Source organism: Herpailurus yagouaroundi, unplaced genomic scaffold (genome assembly GCF_014898765.1).
Source record: "Herpailurus yagouaroundi ecotype Mexico unplaced genomic scaffold, PumYag 163, whole genome shotgun sequence".
NCBI classification, from domain to species: Eukaryota; Metazoa; Chordata; class Mammalia; order Carnivora; family Felidae; genus Herpailurus; species Herpailurus yagouaroundi.
Window position 1 is genome coordinate 33,658,844 of NW_024412404.1, and position 18,828 is coordinate 33,677,671.

General features: G+C 35.9%; 1 protein-coding gene across 8 annotated transcripts in view; it reads left to right on the top strand.

The window, feature by feature from the left end:
* The window catches only part of EXOC6 (exocyst complex component 6), a 234,955-nt gene that overhangs the window by 105,919 nt on the left and 110,208 nt on the right, over nucleotides 1-18,828 (top strand). For all 8 annotated transcript variants that reach the window (XM_040485870.1, XM_040485871.1, XM_040485876.1 and 5 more), the window contains 6 exons: nucleotides 656-702; nucleotides 828-948; nucleotides 1,996-2,067; nucleotides 6,528-6,625; nucleotides 13,528-13,633; nucleotides 17,607-17,716. In XM_040485870.1, coding sequence (XP_040341804.1) covers nucleotides 656-702; nucleotides 828-948; nucleotides 1,996-2,067; nucleotides 6,528-6,625; nucleotides 13,528-13,633; nucleotides 17,607-17,716 — 554 coding nt within the window. The remainder of the gene's footprint in view (nucleotides 1-655; nucleotides 703-827; nucleotides 949-1,995; nucleotides 2,068-6,527; nucleotides 6,626-13,527; nucleotides 13,634-17,606; nucleotides 17,717-18,828) is intronic.

Genomic DNA, 18,828 nt, shown 5'->3' on the forward strand with positions numbered 1-18,828 from the left:
TTTAGTGGAAGATATAATGATCTGATTACTCTTTGAAAAGTATCATCCTGGCAGGTATCTGGAGAATAGACTGAAGGGAGCAAGCCTAAAAGCTGGGGAGATTAGGTAGGAGAATGATATAATAGCCCGAGTGAGAAATTATGGTGGCTTGAACTTCTTCTGTGAAGAAGGTTTTGAAGTTATATTTACTTTTTAACTTGTTTATTGTCTTTCTCTTTTTGAATGCAAGTTCCATGAGGGTAAGGGCTTTTTGCTTTTTACCACTGTAACCCTGATACCTTAAAAATGTATGCAGCTGGGGCGCCTGGGTGGCGCAGTCGGTTAAGCGTCCGACTTCAGCCAGGTCACGATCTCGCGGTCCGTGAGTTCGAGCCCCGCGTCAGGCTCTGGGCTGATGGCTCGGAGCCTGGAGCCTGCTTCCGATTCTGTGTCTCCCTCTCTCTCTGCCCCTCCCCCGTTCATGCTCTGTCTCTCTCTGTCCCAAAAATAAATAAACGTTGAAAAAAAAAATGTTTAAAAAAAAAAAAAAAAAATGTATGCAGCATATAGTAGACCCTCAATAAATATTTGTTAATAAATATTGTAGTGACTTGGAACTTACTTTTATGTTACTGGTATTTATTGGTTTAAATTGATTTTTATTTTTCATTTAAAGCATGAAACAGTTGATGGCTATAGAAGATATTTCACTCAAATTGTAGGGTATGTATCTAAAATGGAGATAAATATTATTTTTATATTATGTTAAATGTCAGAACTGCTTGTTTTCTGTTTGGGTTTTAATTTTTTTTTTTAACACATGCTATGTTGGTAATTACTGTTTTTAGGTTCTTTGTGGTGGAAGATCACATTTTACATGTGACCCAAGGATTAGTAACCAGGGCATACACTGATGAACTTTGGAACATGGCCCTCTCAAAGATAATTGCTGTCCTTAGAGCTCATTCAGTAAGTCAGCCAAATTATGTTACTAAGTTTTTAATGCAGTTACTTCAGGAACTTCTGAAATGCATGATGTCAGAAGAAAACCGTACCTCCATCATTCTGCATTTTTGGTAGCAGCTCAGATTTGGAAGCAGTAATGTTAGGCTTTTGTCTGGTTATACTGGGTTGTAATTTTGCAACTGACTGGGGCTTCCCAAGACATTTTTAGTCCAGCATTAATAGAAAATGAAGAATTAAGCTGGTCTCATTAGTCTCAACTGACCTCTTCATTAGATCACTGAAAAGCACTGTGAAGAAAGGGTTTTTAATTATCATTCCAAATTCTTTGTTTCCAAAATAAACTCCACCATTAAAACTCAGTAGAACTTGTTCTTCGATGTTTATAATTTGTTTGCAGTAATATAATTACAGATTTCTTAAAAATATGCAATTGTCAAAATTTAAACCATTTGAAATAATGAACTTCTATGTAATGGGAAATTTTTTTATGCATTAAAGTAAAATGATCAAATATTTGCATAATACACCTTTTGTGGAAATAATACACTAGTACTATAAAGACTGTTGAAACTAATAATTGCTTATTGTAGATGTTTTCTTAAGACAGTTTTAGTAGCTTACCTTCAGTAAAATCTCCCCATACTTAAAATTTTGTAATTACTTATAATTTTATTATTAGGAATAGAGATTGAAAACATTTTAAAGGATTATTAGCTTATATAGTATTTAGATTGTAAATATACATTTTTTATTTATCAGGAATGTAGATTCTTTATACACTTGTTTGTCCAATGAACTATAACTTTTTCTAACATATTAAAGAATAATTATGTTATGGTCTTTCCCTAAGAATTTTTACTGAATACAGGAAGCCAGCCATGGATTTAACTAATAATCAAGATTTTAAATTTATTATAAGCCTGGCATATTAAAGGAAAATGTTTCAGGTTTTGTTTTCTGGTTTATATTGTTTTCTGGTTATATTTTATTTGACTCTGGTTTATATTTGTTTTCTTTGTTTGTATTTCCACCCCTCCACCTCTACCCCAGTCTTATTGTACTGATCCTGATCTTGTTCTGGAGCTGAAGAATCTCATTGTATTATTTGCAGATACTTTGCAGGTGGGTGATAATATAACATTCAATTTATGACTATTTGAGCACTTAAAGATATATAAAATACAGATCATTTTCATTTATTTTATTACGGATTAGTGGTGGTAAATTAGTAGTAACCAGATGTTTGCTTATGTATTGGTATTCCCTATTACCAAGACTTTTCATTCTTCCCCCCTTCCTGATTATGAACCCTGGACAGAACTCAGGGAATATTATCGTCTTTTAAAATATTGATTATTCAGAGAGAATAGATAAAGTATTTCTTTTTTAGATAAATCATTTTCGTAGTTAAAGAAAAAAAAGTCCATGTTATAGTGAAAAGAACCCTGAACTAGAAATTAGAAGATAAAGGGGCACCTGGGTGGCTCAGTTGGTTGGGCATCCGACTTCGGCTCAGGTCATGATCTCATGGTTCATGGATTCGAGCCCTGTGTCAGGCTCTGTGCTGACAGCTCAGAGCCTGGAGCCTGCTAAGGATTCTGTGTCTTCTTCTCTCTTTGCCCCTCCCCCACTCGTGCTCTGTCTCTCTCAAAAAGTAAATAAACATTAAAAAAAAGTTAGAAATTAGAAGATATAAGCACTGCCTTGGGAAGTCACACATGACCCTGAGTTTATATTCTGCCCCTACTATTGACTAATTATATGTTTATAGGTTTTCTTAACTTTAGATCCTCATTTGTGAAAATCGGGTTATTATTAGTTTTCAGGATTGTTTTAAGTGTGATAATAAATATGAAAACATAGTTTGAATTAAAAAAAAAAGAAAACATATAGTTTGAAAGCTGTTTCCACTCATTTCCTTCCTAATTTTAGGTGTACTATGACAATGACCAAATCACTTTACTTCTTTGTGTCTTGTTTTTTTTCTTTTTAAAAATGAGGTTTAAACTGAATTGTCTCAAAACTCAATGCCTTTGTGATTTTCAGTATCAAAGTTTTAAGCTTGTCCCTTTTACTTGATCACGGATGGGCAAGAATTGATTGCATTTTGTTTTCATGTTTAAACTTAAGGGATTTTTATGGTTGGAATAACATTTCCTGAAATATAGATTGGCATTTTCCAAAGTGTGATAATAGATGTTACTTTAAAAGGAGTTCTGTGGTGAAAACATTTGGGAAATAAGTGAAGTAAAACAGACTTCTCTACTAATAGCCTCTTCAGAGCAAATTTATACCATATGATTCCAAAAGGAAGGTGCTTATGCAGCATTTTCCCAATATATTTGAGCTTTGAATCTTTTTCCGCCATATGACATCTTGTAGGTATAGAGCTTCATGTAATATGTTTTAGGAAGTGCTAATTTAAACTATTTGCTTCATCATTAGAGTTTTTCCATCCTAGAATAATAGTTGTCTACTTTGTTCTTAAACTGAAGAAGATTCAACAAGTTCCTTTAGTAAATTGTTTTATTGTCTTATATCTTTATTAATTTGTATGCCTTATACTGTAACAACAGGATAATATGGATTTTTTGTTTTCATAAATTTTGTGACAAATATACCTGTAATATTATTGATTTCTCTGCAAAAAAAAATTTTGGTAAGTTTTATTGGAGACCACCTTAATTTTTTTAGGTCTAGCTGTAAGTAACTTGAGGGAGTTTTGCTATCCTTAATGACTTAAAGCATTGCTACTTAAAGCATGGTGGGAATACCACTCACTGGTCCGGAAATGTTACTAATCCACAAATTATTTATTATGGATCTGTAACATAAAGGAGCTTCTGTCCGAATGTAAATCAACTACATTACTAAGTACAAAATTTAGCTTAGTTGGCATATATTTTGTAGCAAGAATTTCTCTATGTAGGTTAGCCTCATTCATTTATATTCTGGTGCAAGCTCCTTATCTCTTGGTAAGCTATAACAAACTGTTCTTGAACTGGCACTTTGAGTACAACTGAATCTAGAAAATTTCTATGGTTCCAAGGATTTCTCTAGAGAATCAAAGAAGGGTAATAGACAATATTCAGGTAATAGAGGCATTAGAAAGTAACAGTGATAGGTGTATAAGCCCTTGTAAGCATACCTGTCTAATCTTACTGCTTTGAAATAAGATTGAGGAGGACAAACCAATCCATATTACTTATTCAGAAATCCTGCAATATTTTCATTCCACTGAAAATTGACAGGCTGAGTATTAGGTAGGTCTTACACACTGTAGTCAAGTTATACCTTTTAATTAAAGAATTGGGGAGGGTCTTTTCATAAAAGCTAGAAAACATTGCATAATATTTAGTTTTTAAAATTGGCCCTTTGCCACCCTAAGGAAAGTTTTCTTTTCATATGTCATTTTATTACTTAAAACAGTGCTGACTAAACAATAACATTAAAAAATAACACCAACATATTATAGTTCTGCTTACTATGTATTAAAGTAAATCACAAGTAAACATTTATGATTCATTACTAACATTTTTTGAGCACCCACTATGTGCTGGTAGCTAGATGATATATAAAACGATAGAGACCTAAAAATCAGACAATAGGGAAATAAAAATTCTTCAATAAATTTACAGTTTAAACAGATAAGATGTATAAGACATACTAATATAGCAATATATTAAAAACCTTTGGGCTCACAGAAGATGGAATGTCTGACTTTAATTCTAGATTGGGAAAGTCTGTACAGAAAGTTGAAATGGGAGTTGGGTTTTAAAAGATGAGTTCAGCAAATACACACTAGGAAAGGGACATGAATGACAAAGGAAATAAAATACCATGTGTAAACTGTAGATAGAGGGATAGTATGGTGATAGAAAGAAGATGGGTGTGAGCAAAGAAGGGCAAATAGTGGTAATGAAACTGACAGGTAGTTTGACCCAGATTATGGCAGGTCTTGTGGGACTTCAGTAAGTCTTCTGTAGTTTTTAACCAGGGGGATGGCGTGATCAGATTTGCACTTTTAAATGATAATCTTGAGAGTCTTTGCAATAGATTGAGTTGGAAGAGACAGATGGTTGGAATTTCAGTTTAGGAAGCTCTTATAATGGTCTAGCAAGAGATGTGGCAGACCAAAATAAAGCAGTGGCACTGGGAATATTTCTGGAAAAAAGAAAGTAAGTGGTGGAGAAGAATGATGGATTTGAAAGAGATTTGTTAAGGAGGTAAAATCAAAAGGATTTGTTAAATGATATGTTTGAGTGTGGGGTAGTTTAAATGTTTTTCAAGTTTCTTCCTAATAACTGAATTGATGGTAGAACTATTAACAGAGATAGGAAATAGGAAAAACACTTGGTTTAGTTAGAAACGGAAGAGATAAGCTAACTTTAGTGTGTTTGCTTGCTGGCAGCCTCATTGGAGATGTCTAACAGGTGTTGGAGTCAAATATTTGGAGTTTCCAAATAACTAGAGATGTAGATTCAGAATAATCAGAGAAAATAGTGTTTGAAGTCAGTAGACTTCACATTATGCTAGAGACCTAGAAGAAAAACATCGAAGGATGGAGATAGAAGAAAAAGGAAAACTGGAAGAACTGTTCATAGATAAAAGGAGAACAAGGAGAGAGAGTGATGTTACAGAATTCAAAGTAGACCGGTTTCAAGAGAGAGGTAATGTAGAGTGAGAGATCATTGACTTTCATATTTAGGAGGTAATCTGTGACATTGTTGAGAGAAGTTTTAAAGGAATAGCAGTGGGAGTTAGATTGTAGTAGGTTTGGCTATATGAAGAGAGTACAAAGGGAGGCAGCTGGCAGTCACAGCAAATTGAGGAAGGCTTTTTTTGTTTTTCTTACTATTGTTTCTTATTTTTCTTGGCTTAAAGATGGGAGGTCATTTAGCATATTTATTTAGCCAAGGGAAAGGAACTAGTGGAAATTAAAGACAATGGTGAATAAATAATCCATGAAACAGTTCCTGCAAGCAGAGTAGGATCAAAAATAAAGAAGAGGGAAACCTTGAAGGGGAAAAAGGACAAATCTGTAAGGTGGGCAGAAATATTTGGTCCTGAAATGGGTAAGATTTCAATGAATTTCGAAAGGAATAAAGTTTTGGAGAGTGTATATTTGATGGAAAGGTGTATATTTCCCCTGTACAGTGAAGTCAATCTTAAATTGAAGGTGCAAAATGAAGCTAGTGTGTTTCAGACAAAATATATTCTCTTTTCTTCTTTTATCCTTTTCAGGGCCACTTCCCAAGACACCATTATATATGCAGGTCACTAATCTTGAACTTTTTCTCCAGTTTTGACTTCTACTACTTTTGAAGGTTAACCGTGTAATCCAGACTGAAAAGAGAGAGGAGAAATGGAAAAATTATTCCAGCTTCATAAAAGTCTTTCTAAACTCTCTTATCTCATGCAACCTAGTAGAAAGTCAAAAGGATAACTTATTTTTATGCTGTTGGAATGACATACAATATGATGTAGTGATCACTTGCAAATAGTTCTCCAATATTTTCAACATTTCTCTAATGTATACTTTTACTTATTTCACTTGTTTATCTGCTTGTGTTGTGTTTTAGGGTTATGGTTTTCCAGTGAACCGACTTTTTGACCTTTTATTTGAGATAAGAGATCAATACAATGAAACACTGCTTAAGAAATGGGCTGGAGTTTTCAGGTTAGTCTAAAGCCATGGAACCTTAATGTAAAGAAAAAGTTTGTTATATACTTTAGAATATAAAAATGCTTATATGATTTCGCATTTAGCAATAAAAATGCTTATAATTATTTTTTATTGTGGTAAAATATACATAACAAATTTTGCCATTTTAACCTTTTTAAAATGTACAGTTCAGTGACATTAGTATATTTATGTTGTTGCAACCATCCCCACTATCCTTTTAGAAATTTTTCATCTTCCCAGACTGAAACTGTACAAATTAAACATTAACTCCTAGTCCCTTCTTCTAGCCCCGGCAATCACCATTGTAGTTTGTCTCTATGAATTTGACTACTCTCTGTATTTTATGTAAGTGGACTTATACAGTGTTTGTTTTTTTGTGTGTGTCTGGATTATTTCACTTAGCATAATGTTTCCAAGTTTCATCCATGTTGTAGCATGTACCAGAATCTCATTTTTCAAGGCTAAATAATATTCCACTGTATGTATATCACATTTTATTTATCTATTTATTCATCTTTGATATTTGGGTCATTTCCACCTTTTGGCTGTTGTGAGTAATGCTGCTATGAACACTGATGTATAAATACATGTTTGAGTTTCTGTTTGCAGTTCTTTGGAAAATATACCCAGAAGTGGAATTGCTGGATTATATGGCAGATATATGTTTAATAAATTGAGGAACTGCCATACTGTTTTCCATAATGGCTGAAAGACTTATAATAAAATTTAAAAAAATTTTTTTAAATGTTTATTCATTTTTGAGAGACAGAGTTTATAGGTAGGGTGAGGCAGAGAGAGAGGGAGACACAGAATCCAAAGCAAGCTCCAGGCTCTGAGCTGTCAGCACAGAGCCCAGCACAGGGCTCGAACTCATGAGCTGTGAGATCATGACCTGAGCTGAAGTCAGAGGCTTAATCAATTGAGCCACCCAGGCGCCCCTATAATAAATTTTTAATTGAACTACTTTTAGTTCTAATCTCTGTAGTTTGTTTTCCCCAATAAATGATAGATGTAAGGCTATAAGTATTCAAAGGTATTTAGTATTAGAAACAGACATTTATAGCTTTTAAATTTTGTTTGGAAGGGCGCCTGGGTGGCTCAGTCTGTTAAGTGTCTGACTCTTGGTCTTCAGTTCAGGTCATGATCTCGCAGTCCTGAAATTGAGCCCTGAGTAGGGCTCTGCCGATGGGCTCTGTCAGGCTCCTCCTCTGTTTGCTTCTCCCCTGCTTGCACGCGCACGCGCTCTCTCTCTCTCTCCTCCCCCCCCCCCCCCCACACAAAATAAATAAACTTAAAAAAATAAAAAGTAAATTTGTTTGGAGAAAGTGCTGTTTTTACAAACAATGTAACTAGACTAAAAATCTTTAAAGCATCTAATTAGGAAAATTACTTTTGCTTTAATCACTTGCCTGCAGGGTATGGAAAAAGTATTTTATAATCTGTTATAATCTGTATAACTTTGTATTGCCATGAAAAGAGAAATCTGTTCCCTAATTCTAAAATCCTTTATCCCTCCATCCTCCTTCCCTCTCCCCTCCTCCCCTTTCCCCTCTCTTCCTTTCTTTTTTTTTTTCTTTCAAAAATAAAAATGTAAATCTTGAGATCTTACATCTAGGTCACCCAAATATAGAAATGATGTGGCAGTAATATTTAATGAGATTAAAACAGAAAATATGTTAAATGATTTAACATCAGCTTGACATTTGCCTCATCAGTTTTCAAAACTAAACAGAGATGACCTGAATACTGTGATAGAAATCTTTTTAATTTTTTTTTAATGTTTATTTATTTGTGTGAGAGAGAGAGCATGTGAGCAGGGGAGGGACAAAGAGAGAGGGAGACACAGAATCTGAAGCAGGCTCCAGGCTCCGAGCTGTCAGCACAGAGCCCGATGCGGGGCTCGAACCCACAAGCTGTGAGATCATGACCTGAGCCGAAGTCAGATGCTTAACTGACTGAGCCACCCAGGGGCTCCAGATAGAAATCTTTTTATTTTTTTATTTTTTTCAACGTTTATTTATTTTTGGGACAGAGAGAGACAGAGCATGAACGGGGGAGGGGCAGAGAGAGAGGGAGACACAGAATCGGAAACAGGCTCCAGGCTCTGAGCCATCAGCCCAGAGCCCGACGCGGGGCTCGAACTCACAGACCGCGAGATCGTGACCTGGCTGAAGTCGGACGCTTAACCGACTGCGCCACCCAGGCGCCCCTAGAAATCTTTTTAAAATACCTGAGTTGTTCACAAGGTATTTTCACTTTTATTAACATCAACCAAATAAATTCTTATTTGCACTTTTTGTATTAACATTTCTTAGGGGTTATATTGTCAGGATGTTGTCTCAAGGGGACTGTTGACAGTCTAGATGAAACATATAATGCATCAACAATTTTTGATCTTCAGTATTTTAGAAATATGGGTAGTGCTTATTGATGGGTGGCAATCTATAATGTCTACGCTTTGATGTAATGTGATATAATCTATCTTTATATATAAAATCTTTACTTATAGGGTTGATGTTAATAACTTGCCCTCTTCAGAAGAGTGTTTTAAGTTTTTATAATTGTTGATAGATTTGTATTGAGCCAGCTGTCTTATTTATCATAAGACTTCTACTAGTGAGATTGTCGCCCAAGATGGGGAAAAACCATGAAGTATTGTTTTCTGTATAATTCTCAAATGTTTTTTGACTTCTACTTTTTTTTTTTTTTTTTTACTTCTACTTTTAATACCCTTCTGGATCATGCCTTTTGCCTAAATTTTTAAGCAGTAATAGAGGGACACCTGGCTGGCTCAGTAGGTAGAGCATGTGACTCTTGATCTCAGGGTTTTAAGTTTAAGCCTCATGTTGAGTGTAGAGATTACTTAAAAATAAAATTTGGTGGGAAAATAGCAGAATTTAAGCTTTTCTTATTCTTGACCTATATATCTTCAAAAATAAACTTTGACTTCACACAAGTAGTGAAGTGACAACAATGGCTAAGAGGTAAAAGTTATCATCAGTACTGAATAATTAAGATTTGACTTTCCATGATAGAATTTATAATATGTTATAGTTTATTTATGTGTGTGTATGGTTCCCTCCAGCTATATTGTGAACACCAGTGTTTTATTTATATTTATATGCTTGATTGCCTAGCCCCAAGTACAGTGCTTTACACAGAGTAGGAACTCAGTAAATGTTTATAGAATTCAGTTCAGTAAACAGTCACTTTGAAGACCACATTAACATTTTCAGAATGTGAAAGTACCATTCATTAAATTATCTCGCCTTTCATATTAACTGATTCCCTGGCATTTGTATAAAGTAAGTAGTTTATGGTCTTCTGGTAGTTTCTTAACCTGTAACTTGCCTTTTAAAAAGGTTTTCATTTCAGTATAGTTAGCATACAGTATTATATTAGTTTCAGGTGTGCAATATAGTGGTTCAACAATTCTGTTACTCAGTGTTCATCAAGATAATTGTATACTTTTTAAAAAATGTATTTATTAAGAGAGGGAGGGAGAGAGAGAGCGTGAGCACAAGTGGGGGAGGGGCAGAGAGAAAGAGAGACAGAATCCCAAGCAGGCTCTATGTCAACAGCGCAGAGTCTGACGAGAGGCTCAAACCTATGAACTATGAGATCATGACCTGAGCTGAGGCTAAGTACCAGACGCTTAACCAACTGTGCCATCCAGGTGCCCCCAAGATAATAATTCATTGTATTCTTAATTCCCTTTACCTGTTTCACCCATACTTCCACCCACCTCCCCTCTGGTAACCATCTATTTGTTCTCTATAGTGTAACTTGTCTTTTAAACCCTTATTTTAAAACACTATTTAGAAGGAAATAGGATTGGGGCACCTGGGTGGCTCAGTCAGTCAAGCATCCAGCTTTGGCTCAGGTCATGATCTTGAGGTTCATGAGTTCAAGCCCATGTCGGGCTCTGTGCTAACAGCTTAGAGCCTGAAGCCTGCTTCTGATTCTGCGTCTCGCTCTCCCTAGCTCATGTTCTCTCTCGCTCTCTAAATATAAATAAAAAATAAATTTAAAAATTTAAAGGGGCGCCTGGGTGGCGCAGTCGGTTAAGCGTCCGACTTCAACCAGGTCACGATCTCACGGTCTGTGAGTTCGAGCCCCGCGTCGGGCTCTGGGCTGATGGCTCAGAGCCTGGAGCCTGTTTCCGATTCTGTGTCTCCCTCTCTCTGCCCCTCGCCCGTTCATGCTCTGTCTCTCTCTGTCCCAAAAATAAATAAACGTTGAAAAAAAAATTAAAAAAAAAAATAAATAAAAATTAAAAAAAAAAAAGGAAGGAAGTAGGATTAGTTGAAACCTCTCGCGATATTTTAGGTGAACAGTGTCTTTTTAAAATTTTTATTTTATATCTTGTTTGTTTGTTTATACTTTTAAGTTAGTTAACATACATACACTGTATGTATACATACACTGTATGTCTTGGCTTCAGGAGTAGAACCCAGTGATTTGTCACTTACATGTAACACCCAATGCTCATCCCAACATGTGCCCTCCTTAATGCCAACCACCCATTTACCTCGCCCCCATCAACCCTCAGTTTGTTCTCTGTATTTAAGAGTCTTATGGTTTGCCTCCCTCTCTGTTTTTATCTTATTTTTCCTTCCCTTCCCCTATGATCATCTGCTAAGTTTCTCATATTCCACGTGTGAGTGAAATCATCTGTCTTTCTATGACCAACTTACTTTGCTTAGCATAATACCCTCCAGTTACATCCACATTGTTGCAAATGGCAAGATTTCATTCTTTTCAGAGAGAGAACAAGAGAGAGAGAGAGAGAACTGGGGAGGGGCAGAGAGAGAGAGGCAGAGAGAGAGAATCCCAAGTAGGCCCCTCACTGTCAGCACTGAACCCGATTCAAGACTCAGTCTCACGAATTATGAGAATGTGACCCAAGCCGAAATCAAGAGTCAGATGCTTCACTGACTAAGCCACCAGGCGCCTCTAGCCAAACAGAGTCTTATTCCTCCCCCACTTGGAACAGAGTTTTATTGTAACTATTTTGTGCACCATCAGGATTTACAAACTTGTGCCTTTATTTCCAGTCTCATCAAGGCTCCAGACCCCATTTATCAATGAGATACCAGTCATCCAGTCAAAATCATATCCTCTTGTATTCCATACTTCAGCAAATGTCTCTAATGAGGTGCCATATACATCATTTGTCCATTTGCCCTGTTTGGAAATTACAGATTCATCCAGAATATACCTTCCCTCATAATTTTCATTTAGTTTTTAAATCCTATGTATATATTTTATTTCTTAAACCTCTTCTTTTTGCCACCTCCTTTCTGTCCCCACTAGGACAGCTTTAATTCAGATCCTCATCACCTTTAATCTAGATTATTCTTCAGTCTTTCTCACTGGCCTCTGTGTTCATTATTGTCCTCCCGATTTATCCTCCACATAATGGACATACCACATTTCTCTGCCTAAAACCTGTTAATGGTACTCCAGTGCCTACAGGATAAAATCTGGATGACTCCGTTTGTCCCCCTGCCCGGCCTCATGTACACCGTATCTCTTGTGTACTTTACGCTCTAGTAGTACTGCACTACCTATGGTTTTACTCACTCCCACACTCATACTTTTTTACCCCTTATGCTTTTGCTTGTTTTGTTCCATCTTTCTGAAATGCTGTTCTTCCATAATCTCATTAGAAGTATTTCTTTTTTCAAAAAAAAAACAAGGAATTATTTCTTTTTTCATCTTGAAGGGCCGTACAGAGCCCATGGCTTCTCTATAAAACTTTCCACGAGATCATCTCCCACCTACTCTGATAAACTTAATCATTTATTCCTTTGTGCTATTTCTGAGACTTGCACCCCTTTTATTATGTATAACGCATTACTATAAACATAATTTGTTTTCATGTCTGTATCTCCTCTGTTAGGTTGAAAACAAAGATCTTGTTTTTATCTTCATGAATTAGGGAATTTTCATCACAATTACTCCAGCTCCTGGCACACAATAAGTGCTCAATAAATATTAGTCAAGCTGAATTATTGGTCAAAAGAAAGTTGATGATTGGACAGCAGGTATATTTGGACAGTCTGGGTTATGCTATAGTAACAAAAATGCCCGCTATCTCAGCAGGTGGGTACAGACATTTTATTTCTCACCCAGAAGTCCCTACTGGGTCTAGTAGTCCTAGATCCAGGCTGTTTGCATTTGTGTTTACACATTCTTGACATGTAGTATTCCCTATTACCACGGGAAAGAGAGTCACACAGTCAGCTCATAAATGCTTTGGACCTGAAGCAACACCTGTCACTTCCACTCTCAACCCAGTGGCCAAAACTAGTGATATGTCTCTGCCTGTTTGTGTGGGGCTGTGTGAGCACATGGAGAGCATAGGGATATTGTGTGAGTAGTAATCATATTTCCTTACTAAATATAAAAGGTCCTTTTGTAAATACAGCATTTTGAAAAGACTAAATCAAAGGCACTGTTTACATCTTCGGGGCACTTAACGATCTAGTTGAGAAGAGAGAGAGAGAAAAGACTTACAATTTGAGAATTGTCCCTATCAAGAAATACAACTGTAATACTCATCTTATGGCTTTGTTTTAGTTGTAGATAATGAGTTTGTTCAGACTGTGCATCTTAAGAATTGTTCTAGAGTAAAAAACTAAAACTGAGGTGCTGAGAGGATGTAAAACAAGTGGAAGGAAGAGATTGCATATGAATTTTGAGGGACAAGATTTATTTGGTATTGAATTTTAGAATTCTGGATGAGTAGGCAGTGTTTTCCTATTTCAACTTTTAACTGACTAAAGAAAATGCTTTTGTAGTAATTGGTTTATAAAAAAAGTATTGTTCTATATCACTTCAGTGATACATTTTCAATATTATATTTTCAAGTCTCTCTTCTTTCTCAACAGGGACATTTTTGAAGAAGATAATTATAGCCCCATCCCTATTGTTAATGAAGAAGAATATAAAGTAGTCATCAGTAAATTTCCCTTTCAAGATCCAGACCTTGAAAAGGTATAAGCTAGTTTTTAATTTAAGAATTCTCTGAAACAAATTCATGAATAGCTATTGCTATATAATATTAACCTGACATTGTGAGAGTGGCTTCTTTTCAGGCTTTTGTTGTTATTGTGTTATCTGAGAAACTCAGTTATGTTCTGTTGACTGTTAAAGATTATGTTACTACTTCTATTCTACTACTACTACTACTACTACTGTTTTTGTGAAGTTAAGAAGGGATTTTCCTGGGGATACTAGGAGCAGTTGTCCCAAATGTTAGGTGAATTCCCAGGACAGGTATTAGTAACGTTATATAGATTCCAAATTAGATGAAGTAAATGTCAAGTAGATTATAGGAATAAGAATATTCTAGGGAAAGAGAGGAGAATTGATCTGAAATGTTCATCATTGTGGAAGATCTTGTTTTATGTTTTCTTTTCTAGAAATACACTTCTGCAAAAAGTTTATCTTGGTTAAATAGGGTTGTATGAAGGCAGTTGCCACCTGTAGATTTTTTTCCTGAAATGGGAATATGTATTTTTAGAGTCGAGATATGTTAACAAAAGACAGGATAGAGAAAGGAAAGAGACCAGCACATAGAGTATTGTGGGAATACACATGATTGCATATGTGTGATCATCCATACACATCAGCACACACTTGAACCTATCTAGTATCTCTGGGTAGAATCTGATCTCCCAGGAAAACAGCATCATCTTTCCTGTTATTGTCACTTTTATTCTTGTTTTTTTTCTCTTTACTTTTCTTTGTTATTTTCTAACTCTTTATAATTTAGTCGTTTTCTGTGTTTTTATTTCTTCACAGTGAACAAGAGTGAATTCTCAGTGAATGTGTGAACTATGACTAAATTTTTGTTATTTTTTATGTATGTATAAACTAGACATGTTATGTATAATAGTCACTAAATATAGGACCAAGTAATTAAATGCTAGCTTTTAGATTATAGCCAAGTCTGCCACTGTATATACATAATAGTTGTATTTTAATGAACACAAAAGACCAGAATATTCTGCATGTTGTGGCTTGGTTTTATTTTGTTTTAGTTACTGGTAATAAGTTTGTTCAGGGTGTAGCATCTATATAAAGAACATTGGATTTGGTCCAGGTTCACATGCCAGCTCTGCCTATAGCTTGTGGGCAGATGTCTTACCTTATTTAGGCATTTGTGCCACATCTGTCAAATGAGAATGTCGAACTAAATAATCTCTAATGTCCTTTCTAATTACACTAAGTCATTCTAAATAGGTTTATAGTTAAAAGGAAGTTTGACTTTGCTTGTAGGGTGCTTCCAAAACATGCAGTATCTCTTAGGATTAAGCTCATTACGAGTTATATTCATTGCTTCATGTGTTACTTATTGAAGAGAAGAACTAATGTTAAAATAAAAACCACTTGGAAGATTTAAATCTGCAAACTGAAAAAACTCATAAAATTATTTAGTAACATTCTCTTGGTTGTGTGTTTATATATTCAATTTTTTCCTAATTTGAGTATAATTTTCATTTAAAACTATTAGAAAAGATGTAAAACTGCCTCTCAAATAACTTGAATTGTGTTTTTAGTGTATATTATAGGTGAGCAAGAAGTAAGACTGAACATATATGCAAAGATCTGTCTTTTTGCAGATAACTATGCTAATTTGATAAGAACTCTTTGGCTAAAAGAAGAACTTATTTATATTCTGTCTTTAATGTCATTAAAATGGTTCTTGAAGCTGAAATGCCTTTTAAATAGTATTGGGTTCATTATTCTGTAAAGCATAATTTGGAGGTGAATTAGCATTTACATTATCATCAGGTGATTTTAAAGAATACCAACTTTTTGGTTGGTTTTTGTAGTACTCCTGATTGAGTCTCTAAATTTGGAAAGATTGAACCTACCAGTTTTGGAGAGACACTGCTGTATATGACTGTTTCACCAGCAGCCAGTTGTAAGTTTCCTTCTGCTAGAGGTACCTAAGAATACTTCGTTCATTCAGATGTTGATCATTCGTCTACTAGACATTGTGCTATTTGGTAGTTTTTCAGTCTCTGCTGTCAAAGAGCTTATAGTCAAGTGAGGGATAAACATGAAATTACAATTCACAGAATTTGGCACTCCTTAAGATAGAGGAAGCAGCATGCAGAAAGGCTCTAGTTCTGTAGTATAAAATGCAAGGTTGATAAAAGTACAAGAGATGAAGATCAAGAAATGAAGATGAAGAAGTGGAAAGGACCAGACTATTCTAGAGCTTATAAACAGTGGTAGAGAGTTCAGCCTTTATCTTGAGGGCTATTGAGAAGTCACAACAAGGTTTTAACCACTAAAAACATAATCTGATTTGTGCTTTAGAAAGATGTCTTTGGCCAATGTGTGGCAAATGGATTAGATAAGAGTAAGACTAGTGGCTGGGAGGCCAGCTAGGGAATTGTTGCTGTTATCTTGGTAAGAGAGATTGGTGACCTGAGTGGGAGTTATGGCCATGGAATTTGATTTAAGATATGTTTAGGAGTGGGGACCAACAGACGTTGGTAATTATTTGCATATGAGGGATGATGAAGATAGAGGGGTCAGGTATGATAGCCAAGTTTCTGCCTTAAAGAGTAGTAGCATTTACTAAGATAGGAAATACCAGAGGAGCAGATTTAGAAGGAAAGGATGGTAATTGCACTATTGGATCTACTGAATATGTCCCAAATGTCACAGCCTAATGGAAGTGTCCAAGTGGCAGTTAGATATATGGATTTGGACTTCAGGAGAGTTAGCCTCGAGTAACAGATTTGGGAGATATTGGTGCTTGCATGGTGATTGAAGTCATGATATTAGGCAACATCATCCAAGGACAGTATGTGTAGTAAGAAGAGAAGACGTGTGGTGCAGGGCACGTGGGTGGCTCAGTTGGTTAAGTGTCTGACTTTTGATTTCAGCTTAGGTCATGATCTCACAGGTCTTGAGTTAGCTCCACATTGGGCTCTGTGCTGACAGTGTGGAGCCTGCTTGAGATTCTCTTCCTCTCCCTCTCTGCTCTTCCTGTGTGCGCGCTCTCTCAAACCAAACAAAAAAAAAAAAAAGAGAGAGAGAGAGAGAAGATGTGGGCTAGAACCCTAAGGCACAGCAATAATTAAGAGATGGCTAGTCTAGGAAGAGCTACCGGGAAGGTAGACAAATAAGGAAAATCAATGTGGGGCATGGATGCCAAGGAAGGAGAGATCATTTAAGAATCAGGAGGGAACTGTGTCAGATATTTCAGATAAATCAGGTAACGTGAAAGCTGGCAAAGTCTGTTGGATTTAACATCTGTGGGGTCACTAGTCACCTTGGTGAGAATACTTTCACTGGTTAACTACGTTGCAACAAATGTGAAGATGGAAGTATAAATTAGAATTCATTAAGTGTAAATAGGAGCTTTTGGTAGAAATCTTGGAGAGAATTTACCTTTTGGAGACTGAGAATTTGCTAATAAATTTTGGCTGATAAAGCACTTTATCCAGAAGGTACCATGTAAACCATTGGCTGCACTGCTGTAAGGTATTACAGGAATTATGGAATGAAATAGATACCTTGTTGGTGTCAAGCCTTCACTGAACGTGAGTGAGAGGAGTCTTAGAATTGATGATACTGAGCTAGGAAGATGGCCCATAACTTTCATGGCCAACCTGACTCTTGTATTATGAATGCAAAGCAACAGACAGCTAGACCTCTTCTGCAGAATGTTTCTCATCAGAACATACAGTGGTATTGATATGTACTTTCTCTGCTTCTTAGAAGTCTGATAATAGGATTTAACAAACAGGTAAATTGCCACTATTTTCTCAGAAATAGTTTTCTTTAAAATCTCAAACATAATTAGAAATGTAACAGTAGACTTTGAGATGCAGTCATTTCCTATTCAAATGTGAAAGCAATTTAATTTTTACATTTTCAGGTGATTAGAATATCTTTTTCTAAAATTTCAAAAACAATATCAACTTTGTTTTTCTTTCTACAGCAATCTTTCCCAAAGAAATTTCCCATGTCTCAGTCAGTGCCTCATATTTACATTCAAGTTAAAGAATTTATTTATGCTAGCCTTAAATTTTCAGAGTCACTACACCGGAGGTAAGTTTACTAATAAACGTGTCTTCATCATAGCTGTTTTTGTGAAATAGTAACACTTGATTTGCAGGCCTTGATTCTTTAATGGATTATCATCTCATTGGAAAAGCTTGCATATTTTAGCGACATTGGAGTTAAGTTGCTATAAATTTGATGTTATATATTTTTTTCTTTTTTTATTTTATTATTATTTTTTTTAATATATGAAATTTAATTGTCAAATTGGTTTCCATGCAACACCCAGTGCTCATCCCAAAAGGTGCCCTCCTCAATACCCATCACCCACCCTCCCCTCCCTCCCACCCCCCATCAACCCTCAGTTTGTTCTCAGTTTTTAACAGTCTCTTATGCTTTGGCTCTCTCCCACTCTAACCGCTTTTTTTTTTCTTTCCCTTCCCCTCCCCCATGGGTTTCTGTTAAGTTTCTCAGGATCCACATAAGAGTGAAACCATATGGTATCTGTCTTTCTCTGTATGGCTTATTTCACTTAGCATAACACTCTCCAGTTCCATCCACGTTGCTACAAAACGCCATATTTCATTTTTTCTCATTGCCACGTAGTATTCCATTGTGTATATAAACCACAATTTCTTTATCCATTCATCCGTTGATGGACATTTAGGCTCTTTCCATAATTTGGCTATTGTTAAGAGTGCTGCTATAAACATTGGGGTACAAGTGCCCCTATGCATCAGTACTCCTGTATCCCTTGGATAAATTCCTAGCAGTGCTATTGCTGGGTCATAGGGTAGGTCTATTTTTAATTTTCTGAGGAACCTCCACACTGCTTTCCAGAGTGGCTACACCAATTTGCATTCCCACCAACAGTGCAAGAGGGTTCCCGTTTCTCCACATCCTCTCCAGCATCTATAGTCTCCTGATTTGTTCATTTTGGCCACTCTGACTGGCGTGAGGTGATATCTGAGTGTGGTTTTGATTTGTATTTCCCTGATAAGGAGCGATGTTGAACATCTTTTCATGTGCCTGTTGGCCATCCGGATGTCTTCTTTAGAGAAGTGTCTATTCATGTTTTCTGCCCATTTCTTCACTGGGTTATTTGCTTTTCGGGTGTGGAGTTTGGTGAGCTCTTTATAGATTTTGGATACTAGCCCTTT